The 12,104-nt window shown below is 41.7% G+C and overlaps 1 protein-coding gene across 1 annotated transcript; it reads right to left on the bottom strand.

Annotated features, from left to right (window-relative positions):
• Positions 1-4,103: 4,103 nt before the first annotated feature.
• Positions 4,104-11,329, bottom strand: LOC138383711 (olfactory receptor 8B8). Its single transcript, XM_069468752.1, has 2 exons — positions 11,316-11,329; positions 4,104-5,043 (listed from the first exon to the last, which is right to left on the bottom strand). The coding sequence occupies exons 1-2, from the start codon at positions 11,327-11,329 to the stop codon at positions 4,104-4,106; spliced, it is 954 nt and encodes a 317-aa protein (XP_069324853.1).
• Positions 11,330-12,104: the final 775 nt, after the last annotated feature.

The raw sequence follows: 12,104 nt of genomic DNA, 5'->3' as shown, positions 1-12,104 counted from the left end.
TCAAATAAACATTTTCTAAATACATCACTGTGCAATCCATATAACAGTAGATCAACAGGTCTCGCATATGTTTGTATTACTGACCCTAATAATAATTACTGAGCTAATGCTCAGTACATTAAATAAGGAGAAAAGTTAGTGTTTTTCCCTTGACATATGTTTTTTGCAAATTATTTCCAAATAAGAGCGAATGTAGGGACTTGTTCAGCTCAAAGGCAGCAAGAATTTGGACTTGTACAGGTGAAAATATATATGTATATACATATTAATATATCACATGTGCTCTATCTTGAACACTCAGATTGAGCCTTCTGGAAGGCAGCTAGTGCTAAAAGTGTGGGCAGCTTCAGATTCATACAGTCTAAATTCAATTCTTTAGTCCAACACTGACTGTGCAATCTTGAGCAAGTTCTTTAACTTCTGTAAGCCTCAATTTACCCATTTATAAAACAAAGATAATTATCTCATATAGTTATAGAGGAGATTAAATGAGAACTTGTATGTGAAGACATAATAAAGTTTCAAAATATTATTAGGGTTTGAAAAACATGAGTCCCTTGAATATTAAACTCATGTGCACATTCTTCACAGATCATGGTAGGAGATGCGGGGAGTCATTGTAAAATGTAACACAAATGAAAGAAGCAAATGGGACAAGCAGTCATGTCTGTAAGGAGGCCAGACAGAAAGGCATTTGCAACCAAATAGTGCAGGCAAGAGTCTCAGGGCTTTTCTCTCCTTTACCCATGCAGATGCCACAATTACTTGATGAAATAAAGGAGGGGGACAAAAAGATGTAAAAAGAGGGAGACAATAATATAAACACCACCACCACCACCACCACCACCAAAATTAAAGGCAGTAAGTTTCCACAAGTGGCACCCTTCCTAGTACAGAATCTGGCCAAGAGTAGATTGTCCAAATGGGTTTACTCTGCTAATGAGAGTGCAGATTGAGATAATCTTTCAAGAAGGAATTTTGCAATAAAATTCAAGAATCTTGTATAAGTTCAGTAATTCTCTATCTAGGAATACATTCTAAGTAGGGGGAAACTCAAAGATTTACTGAATATATGTGTTAAACAGCATCTATAATTGAGAAAAATGGAAATAATCTAATATACAATAGCAGAAAATTGTTAATTATTAAACACATGTAATACATCCGTATGGTGGAATATTATGCAATCATGAAAACTGAGTTGGAGGCAAGAGCACAGAAGAAAATTCTCACTGTGAGCTGCGTCTTTCTTGGGGCGCACACTTTTGCAGCCAGAGCCAAGGCTCCCTTGTTTTCACAGCTTTCCTTTCTCTCTCCCTCTTTTTTCCTACCACAACCCTTCATCTACATCTTTTCTGCTTTTTTATTCATTTATGTATCCTAGTAACAACCCCTACCTCCTTTCTCTTCTAATTAATTTTGATCAGTAGATACATTTTAAAGCAGTTTTTCATGACTTTGAAAACAAGGCAAAGATTGTGCATATGTACAGGCAGGCACACACATTTGTACATGTAACACCCATATAAAAATATGCAACTAACAAGCAACAGGGATGGACCCTGAGGAGGAGCACGGGAGGACCAGAAAACTGGAGTAAAGGGAGACCTCATTTCATGGTTATTCTTTGGTAATCATTTTAAATACCATGAACATCATCTTAGTCAGTTTGGACTGCTACAACAAAAATCACAGATCAAGGGGCTTATAAACAGCAGGAATTTATTCTCTCACAGTTCCAGAGGCTGGGAAGCCTAAGATCGAGGCACTGGTAGAGTCACTGTCTGGTTAATGCCTGCTTTCTGGTCCACAGACGGCACCTTCTTGCTGTGTTCTTATGTGATAGAACACATGCAGGGTCTCCCTCAAGCCACATTTATAAAATCACTAATCCAATTCATGAACTCTCCATCATCATGACCTAATCACCCCTCAAAGATCCCACCTCCTAATACTATCATTTCAACGTACAAATTTGAGGGGGACACAAATATTCAGTCTATAGCAAACATGGACTATCCAGTCAATACACAAATAAATATATATCACAAGAATGTAGAACTAATCTGATAAAATACGATCTTTTTCGTATAAGCAAGGATGGGCCCAGAAAGATGAAGTAATTTTTCCAAGGTCACACAATGATTAGTGGAAGTTCCAATACCAGAAGGAAGAGGATATAGCAGGAACAGAAACAAATTTACTGAGCATCTGGCATTTAATTCCTTTCATAACCCTGAGAAAAAGGTTTTTAAAGATGAAGACACTGATACTCAGAGACAGCAAGTAACTTCCTTAAGGTCACACAGCTATTGAGCAGAAGCTCAGGTTCAAACTTGATTCTGCCTTCCAACTCCCTAGTCTCCACTCTTTCTGAATCTTTATGCTGCTCTGCCACTTCCTTGTCCTGCCACCTGAATTCTGTGCTGTTCATCTGTTCCATGCTGTCCAAGACACAATCCTCTCATTTCTTTGAATTCACCCTTACAGATCTGTACCAACCCAAAGGGCAAAACTATAGAGCCATCCAAACTTCATTTTTTCCAAATAGAAGAGATTTTCCTAAAGAGAACCTCATAAGTCAAAGCATTTTCAAAGCATTTCACATACTGTTTCTTCACAAAAAGCATTTACCATTTATAATTTTCTTTTAAACCAAAAGGCAACTCTGCCTCCCTTTACGCAGTACCATTAGAGTGTGGATTTATGAAACTGAGCTGTGTGCCTTCCACACTTTACTGGAAGGTGCATCAGTCAGGGTCCCAGAAGAAAACAGTTGACACACTCAAGCAAAGTCATTAAAAATATATAGTGGGGGAACTGTTTGCATGGGTTTAAGCAAAAGGGTATTGGAGAGAAACCACAGAGGGAAGGTCAAGCTCCCTGGGTTAGCAACAGCAGGGAGACATTGTGACCCATCGGCACGAAGAGACAAGGGAGGGAGCAGGTACTGGACCCCAGCAGGAAATGGGCATTCCCTTACTGCCACCGCAGCCCAGCTGGGAGGAAGTCAGGGAAATGAATACTGCAGTATCACTCTCCTCCCACCTTCTGATTTCTTCTACTGATGCTGCCACTGGCCTAACCTAGCCAGAAACCAAAGAGCCCATTAGGGAATGCCTGGCAGGACATGGAGTGAGGTGCCAAGGGGCAGGAAGTTGGTCTGGAAAGGTATACAGAAAATACCCATACGACCTGTGCTGATGCAGCACCATAACATTCAGTGGTCATTTCCTCTGCTGATTGGCCGCTGCGTGACACTAACCTGATCACTGACTTGTACACAAGGCTTTCTGTGGTTCTGAAAAATTCTCCAGATCCTGAGCTGACCGCCCCGAGCTGCAGACTTCTCCACCCTGGCTTTAATAGCACGATTTGAAAACATGGAAATAATTGTGTGTGAAACAATTCCCAAATTCTGTCCATGATAGCCCTGACATTTCCTATAAGTTCTTCCACCTAGCGTCACCAGTTTCCTTAAAGTCCGAGTCCCTGAAGCTCCACACCACTGTCTCAGGAGGCACCATGCTTCCTATTCTCTGGGTCCTAACACGCTTTCCCCTGCATATTCTGCAAAATTCTTCAAGAATTTCTCTGGTCATTTAGCCAAGACCATCTCAACAAAACATTCTATACCTCCTACCTTCTTGCAAAATGTGATATTTAAAATTAGCCCTTAAAAAGTCACATGAAATTTCCGTAGACAGAATCAGATTTTAACATCCTAGGCCAGCTCTCATTTGAAATGAAATCTTCCAAAGCCTGAGGGAGGAAAAGTGAGCTATAATGGAGAGCAACCAGTATTAGAAATAAAGAGACTGGATTCTAGTGACAGTTCTGCTACTGAGTAGCTCAGTGACCTTGGGGAGGGTACATGAGCCTAAATCTATCCTCAGAAATATGAGGGAACTGAATTAAACAACCCTCAAGATCCACAAAATGTGAGTATTCTATAGTTTTAAGAACCTTTATAAATTGAAGAACCCTTAAAATGGGGAAGATGAACCTATTTGAAAAGGAATTAAAATTTCCCACATGTAACCAACGGAGCCTGAATCATCGATGGGAGAAAAAAAGTTTCTTTCCTAAGTATTTCCCCTTTCTCAGAAGAATGAACTTTTACTCAAGGTTTTCTTCAGAGCAATTTTGACATCCTTATTCCTCAGGCTATAGATCAGCGGGTTGAGCATGGGCACCACAGTGGTATAGAACAAAGAGGAGACTTTGCCTTGGTTCATAGGTAAAAGAGAAGAGGGTTTGAGATACACGAATGCCCCCGACCCAAAGAAAAGAGAAACTGCAATGATGTGGGAGCTGCAGGTGCTGAAGGCTTTGGACCTGCCCTCGGCAGAACGAATGTGGAGGATGCTGGAGAGGATGAGGGCATAAGATACGAAGATGGTGACTGTGGGCACACCAATATCAATGCCCACAACAACAAAAACCACCAGCTCATTCACATGGGTGCTGGTGCAGGAGCGTTCGAGAAGGGGAAGGATGTCACACATGTAGTGGTTGACAAGGTTATTGGCACAGAAGGTCAGACTCACCATGCATGCTGTGTGGGCCATGGCCCCGGCAAACCCCATCCCATAGACACCCAACAAAAGGAGCAAACATGCCTGGGGAGACATGGTGACCGTGTACAACAGCGGGTTACAGATGGCGACATAGCGGTCATATGCCATCGCCGACAGGATGAAGGACTCAGAGACGACAAAGAAAAGAAAGAAGAAGAGCTGAGTCATACACCCAGCATAGGAGATGATGTTCTTCTTTGAGACAAAACTCATCAGCATTTTGGGGGTGATAACGCTGGAATAGCAGAAATCTATGAAGGACAAATTATAGAGGAAAAGGTACATAGGGGTGTGCAGGTGAGAGTTCAGCCCAATCAGGGTTATCAAGCCCAGGTTCCCCACCATGGTGACCACGTAGAAACCAAGAAACACGAAGAAGAGGGGGATCTGGAGTTCTGGCTGGTCCGTTAAGCCTGCGAGGATAAACTCTGTCACGGAGGAGGAGTTCCCAGCAGCCATTCTCCTTTAAGGCCTTCTGTAGGGACAAGGGGAAAGAGCCAGAGAGAGAGAGACCACTGCTAACTTCTCAGTCACCTCCCCCATTCTTGAGAACCGGATGCACACAGAGAGATTTGAACTTCAGCAGAGGGGCCCTTCCTGATGCCCATGCTGCTCTCACGGCCCCAGTGATGCTGCCTCTGGAGCTGCGCTGGAGGTGAGGGAGGGCGCTCCTGTAAAAGACCCTCCAGAAGGAGATGCTCAGACCTCTACTTTGATCCCTTTGCTATGTCCTTCCAACTCCAGTTTCTGCTAAAGTTGACAAACACTGGAGCCAATCTCTGGGAAAAGTCCTCTCCGAGGCCGGAGCCAGCCCAGCTGTGCCCAAAGAGTCCACTTCATGGTCAGCCTAGGCAGAGCAGAAGGGTGAGGTGTTCTCTCTCAAAACGTTAGTATCCGAGGTTGGGGACACAGGACAAGTTCAGACCGCACACCCAGATTCAGCCACTCACCCTGTTCAGCCTGCAGCTTCAAGGATGTACCTTTTGGTCCAGCTCTTACCTTCCTTTGTTCAGATAGACTGTCTGCAGAGCTGACAGATGAAAGATTGTGCACAGACCCCTCTGCTCCCCGTCCCGATTGCAGTACCGGAGCCCGGGCTGCCTCAGAACTCTGAGCTAGCGACGTATCTGATGGAGGTTTGCCCTGAGGCTTTCCTCCAGTTTGCAGAAGGGAGACAGCATTCCCACCTATCATCAGTGACAGCTGGTGACAGGGGATAGAGCAGTTTTATTCTGAGTTTGGAGATCTGGGGACTTGATTAAAAGTAGAAAGCCAAAGTCCCCCTGGAATCACAGCCCTAGATATTATCTTTTTAAAAAAGGAATTTTTTCTTATACCCTTGATAATATTTCAACTAGCTTTTGGAAACATTAAAACATGTGTGCAATTAAAATCTACTTAGTAATATGAAACACTGTGCAAAAATAAATAAATAAAATTTATAAAATAAAATGTATCACTTATTAAGCACTTAATGTATACCTAACACTTTTTCTCTCCTAGCAGAAAAAAATTTATACACTGACCTCAACATACCAGGATCCAATACCATTTTTCATATAATATTTCATTTTAATTCTCCCCCAAATCCTATGAGCTGGTTTTATCATCTCCATTTTGAGATAAATTAATACCCACTAGGTTAAATTACAAAGGCCATTTTAAACCTAGGTCCACCTTACTCCAGGTCTGGTGTTCTTGTGTTTTAATTCCTCCCTGTGGAAGGTAATGAAGTATATAAAGCACAATCCTTGCCTTTAAGGACCTGAAGATGTCTTGAAAAGGATGATAGAACACACCTAAGTATGCAAAAGAATGTGAGGCAGAAAAGGCAAAAATAAAATGTTATGCCAGTTTGGCAGAGGGCATTCAACATTACACTTACGTTTCAGTTCATCACTGGAGTTGCACAATACCCAGCACAGAGGACAAACCAACCTGCCTTCAGAGAAATTTGAGCTTGACAGTGAAAAATAATCCCCATGGGTTAAGAGCAGTTTTCTCCAAAATTGCTAAATTGTTGGAAATCTCCTCCATGGCCCTGTCCTTCACCCTTGCTCCTTCCAGTATTCCTCAGCTCTCCAGGCTTCCAGGCCCTCGTACTGAGCCCGCAGGCCAGGAGGCTTGACTCCTCTTCCTCCCACCGGACATCTGTTTCTCTGTTTTGCTTGCTTTGTTCTTTTCCTAACTCTTCTCTCCCATGATAAAAGTTATCCTTTCTGTGTCCCAGCCTCTCAGACCCTTGCTTGAACTCAGTGACAGCTAATTCTCACTTTTGGAGTCCCACAGATTTGGATCAATATTAAAAAATCATTTCATCCTGTGGTTCATACACCTGGCTGCAACCTGAATTAGATAATTACATGCATACTAAAAGCACATATCCTGCTGGCCCAATTCAGACATCATAAATCAGACTCTCCAGGGTTGGGGTATTATAATCTGTGTTTCTCTTCTAAGTCTCCCCCTGTTGACCTGGATGCTTAGCCAGGCTTGGGATTCACTGATCTGATCCTTCCACCTTATGTTTTCCAGACAGAAAAATCAAGGCCCAACCAGTCACAGAACTGGTTGACGGTAGAAGTCTGAAATAAACCTTGGGTCTCCAACATTTCAGTGACATTGTCTAGGAGAAGCTCACCTGGCCTTTAGTTTGGCTGGAATGCAAAATACAAGTAAGGGACACAGTTGGGTATCAGGCCTGGAACTGCACCCCAGGCTCCTACTGGGGAGAGACATGAACACTGTGACAGGAAGTATGTATGCAATGTGAATCCACGGGATATAGTAAAGAAAAGTGACATGGCCAGAGCTGTGCTGAGGGTGACCAATTAGTCTACTGGGCTGAGTGCCAATGACGTGATGCAACATTCCCCCCAAGTGTTATGTTTAACTTGTAATTCATGATGCCTTCTCTCTAAGCACCAACAATAAGGTAAGACACAAATTTTCAGAACAAGTAATAGGTAAATGGAACAAAACGCTCAAGCTTTTTAGCACATTACAAATCACATAATGTTGGCTCTGCCTTGTAGCTGTGGTGTCTTCTGCCCATTATTCTGGACATTTTCACCAGGCCTTGAGTTCAGGTCCTGCCACCAAGCTCTCTGTGTGGACATCTTTAATGCCTCATTTTACGTAACTCAGCCTGGCTGCTGTTGCTGCACCAGCAAGCTGCGTCTAGTCGTTGTCCAACAACCCTGTTCCTTGAGGGCACCACTATCTCCTGCTTTCAGCCTGAGGGCGTCTGTAGAATGCGGAGTGTCGGTGAGAACCCTCTCAGCCATTCTGGTGGCTGTGCAAACCTGGAGTGTGAAGGAGTTAACACCCCTGGGAGCCAGTGGGTAAACGTTTTCCTTTTCTGTATCTCTAGTAGCTCATTACTCATAGTCTCTTGAAGCCTCGGATTGATCCTAAATTTCCCATCACGGTAACCATATCACACCCTTGAATTGTTTTTCCATCATCTCCTATTTCACATATCCTCTTCCCTGGGATCATTTTTAAAAATAAGTTACCTGCACACAAGTCCTTGCCTCCAGTACAGAAACCCCAGCTAGGCTACTCCTAAAACAGTGTTTGGAGCAGGTCCGAACAAAATACTCTGGCTGAGAGGAAACAGCCTCACCCAGTGGAGTTTGAGTCCAGGTCAAGAAACTACATACGAACCACTAAATCCATTAAGTACCTGCGATCCCACATTACAGAGAGTTTTTATGTCCTGAGCATGCCCTGGCAAAAAGCCAAAATGCCAGGGGTACTTTGTCCCTAGATCTCCTGCTACTCTATTCACAACACATTGCTGTCTCTGATCGTCCCTAGCCCTCTGTGAACTATGACAGACGCTTGTGAGGTTTATTCACTTTCATATTTTTAGAACCAAATAGCTCACAAAATGTTTATTAATCTCTGATTCTCAGTCTCCTCATCTGCAAATGGCGATAATGATGATAACCCACAGGGTTGTTGTGAGGCTTCTGTTAAATCACGAAAGTGAAAGAGCCTAGCATAGAGGCTGGCACGTGGAAGAGCCTTGATAAATGTTCAAATATACATAAAAGAAGTATAAAATGTATATACTTTAGGGAGGTAATGAGAGAGGGGAAAATCTTGCTAAAATCTGGATAAGCCCGAAAGAGGCAAGACAGGGTCTGTTATATACAGTGGAGGGGAGAGCTGACAGGGGTGAGAGAAGTTTTGGAACAAGACTTTCTTCTTCAAGACTTTATCCAAGGCCCAACATAACCTAATCCACAGGCAGCCTCTGAGGCCTTGAGTATTTCACCCTGTCTCTCCCTCTGTCCTAGCCCCAGTGCCAATTGTTCAAATATCCACATTATGCCACACCACAAAGGCCAAATTAGGAAGTCAGATGAGGGTTCCTTTGCAGCCTCCTATCTTCTCGTTCTGTGCCCACGTCTAGTCTCAGTAAAAATTCTTCTTCCCCAAACATTCACAGTCTTAATGCTTGCTCTACCTTTAGTTCTTTGTTAAAACCAGTTCTCAGGAAGAATCTCACAAATTCATCAACACACAGTTGACTAAAGCTTCTTGGGGATTATCCATATTCTACACCTTCTTACAGTCATTTTTTTTAAAATGAAGACACTGCCTTTAGCAAGAAAAAAAAAATAGATCTCTAAGTATGAAAGTTTCAATAGCACTCAGTCAATGAAAGATGCATTTTTGTTGGGTTAAGGCAGCTGGAATCACCGTGCAGTGGGTTTATGTTCAGAACCATGCTGGCAGCTGCCTGACCTCCACACAGCAAGCTATTTACAGCCCCTCTATCAGTCCAGTGTGTGTGTGTATGTTTTGTGTATGAGCGTTGGGTGACATTTGCATGTACCCCTGTGCTTGCTATTTCTCCACACGTGGAATATATTTTAGTCACTGCTCAGCAACAAGAGGCCTCAAGTGTAAAACTTAACACTTAGAAATTTGCCATTGCCTTAGTGATTAGAATAAATCCAATCCCTGCTCTCACTCCCGCTGTAGTCAAATTACAATTAAAGAAAATAAGTCATTATTACGAACCTGAAATGAGCCCCACAGGAAAGGTGCTCCTTGGGGCACAGAAAGCAAAGACTCCAGCTTCATTAGAAGTTGACTTTTCCCTAGGAGCCTCAGAGGAGTCTTGTTTAGATGATGGAACAACCAAGAAAAGTTCTTCTAGGATAATGTCACTTTAAAGCCTGTTGCCATGGGAACTACGTTTCAGAATCCTCTCAACTGGGGCTTGACTAAAGTCATGTTCCCTGAGGAGCAGATGAAGCCCAAGCAGGAAGCAGTGTAGGAAGAACTATTCTTAACTCTGTTCCTTTTGTTGCAGAACTGCCCTCTTTCCAAAACTTGAATTTCTGTATAGTGATTCTTTGTTTTATTTATTTCTATTTTTTTGTCCTTTTAAAGTTACATTCTATTTGTGTCATTTCATATGTGAAATGTAAAGACAATGCAATGTCTCTCACAGACGTGCATTGACCCTCAGACTTCTAGTGGCACGAGGTTAGCCCCAACTGTACCAACCATCACACACCCCAAGCACAAGTTTCGTAAGAAGTCACAGAGTGTGACCCAAGATAAAGATGGCAACTGAAAGGTCTTCATTTGAAATGGCCTCCAATAGCTCCTGAGAAACTAAATATGAGGATTCTGCATTATACTTAATATCAATTTACTTTTATTATTTTCTTTTTTGTAAAATTTTTTTCATTTCAGCATATTACAGGGGTACAAATGTTTAGGTTACGTATATTGCCTTTGGCCCACTCGAGTCAGAGCTTCAAGTGTGTCCATCCCCCAGAAGGTCACACTGCACCCATTAGGTGTGCATATACCCATGCCCCCCTCCCCCTCCCATCTGCCCAACACCCAATGAATGTTATTACTATATATACACATAAGTGTTGATCAGTTAATACCAATTTGATGGTGAGTACATGTGGTGCTTATTTTTCCATTCTTGGGATACTTCACTTAGTAGAATGGGTTCCAGCTCTATCCAGGATAATACAAGAGGTGCTAGAGCACCATTGTTTTTTGTGGCTGAGTAGAACTCCATGATATACATATACCACATTTTATTAATCCACTCATGTATTGATGGGCACTTGGGTTGTTTCCACATCTTTGCAATTGTGAATTGTGCTGCTATAAACATTCTAGTGCAGATGTCTTTTTTATAGAATTTCTTTTGTTCTTTGGTGTAGATGCCCAGTAATGGGATTGCCAGATCAAATGGTAGCTCTACTTGTAGCCTCACTCCCCAACAACCATCACTGGGATATTAAGTATTTTCAATTCATTAATATATAAACCTATTCATAAATAATATCTGTATCTAATATAGAATCTTAGAGTTAGATAGTACCTTGGAGGTCTACGTCAGGGGGATAATTAACCTGTATTAAACCTATGTACCAAGTACTGTGCTGAAAGTTTTATACACATTATGTAATTTATAGAAAATGAGTAATCTGCACAAAGTGCAAATGTGGCATGCTTAAAAACACCATCCAATGATATTTTAGTATCATGAATATCGAGAATACAAACACTAGTACTAATAATATGTTATGTTTTGTAAATGCTGACCAGTGCCAGAAACTATGCCAAGTGCGTTACATATATCAATTCAGTTAAATTTCACAAAAATCATATTATGTGTGTACTATTATTATCCTACTCTGCATAAGAACATTTCCATGAAATAAAGAAACCAAACTTGCTTACCTGTTAGTTTTCATGGCATGATCTATCTTACTGCTCAGGCATTTGTAGTGATAGAGGATTTTCAGGATTTGATAGATTAATAGTCCTGGGGGAAGAATGGATAGGAAAGGCCGAGTATCAAAGATGAATAAAGTCTCAATCCCAGGACCAGAAATAGGGAAGGAAAGAGGGAAAATAAAGAGAGAATTTAGACCTGACTGTCACGTGCCAAAAATATATCTAAAAGCAAATGATCAGTAAAAAGTTGTCAGTGTGAGATCAGAGGTTGGGAGGAGATATCACGACACATATTAGGAAATCATATAAATAAAGATGATCACAGAAACTGCAAGTCAAGATTTAAGAATGGAACCTTAAAATTGTCCACAATCAATGAAAGAGGAGGAGAAAGTTGTTAGTAAATGTGTCATAGAAGGCAAATGTAGTGGCCCTGAGCAAGCTTTGTAGCCAAGTGACCTGGGTTCTAATCACATCACCCACTGGCTGAGTAAGTTGACACAGTCTGGGCCTCAGTGACCCCAACTGTAAGCAGAGATATTAATACTGAGTATACAGAATTGTTGTGAGGATCAACTATCAAAATGTTTAGTAAGTAGCTTTGAATTAATGAAGTGTTACAAATTATTAAAGTGTAATACCTCCATATCTTTTTTATCTATTTGGTCAAATTTATTCACTGTTTCAGAACTCAATTATCCCAGCCTCAATTGTACTATAATTATGCTACTAAAGTCAAAATCATATGCTCAGAGCAAGATGGCTCACTAGAGATGCTTCATGTTCATTTCT

The sequence above is a fragment of the Eulemur rufifrons genome, chromosome 6 (genome assembly GCF_041146395.1).
Source record: "Eulemur rufifrons isolate Redbay chromosome 6, OSU_ERuf_1, whole genome shotgun sequence".
Taxonomy (NCBI): domain Eukaryota; kingdom Metazoa; phylum Chordata; class Mammalia; order Primates; family Lemuridae; genus Eulemur; species Eulemur rufifrons.
This window is presented reverse-complemented; position numbering and strand designations above follow the sequence as displayed.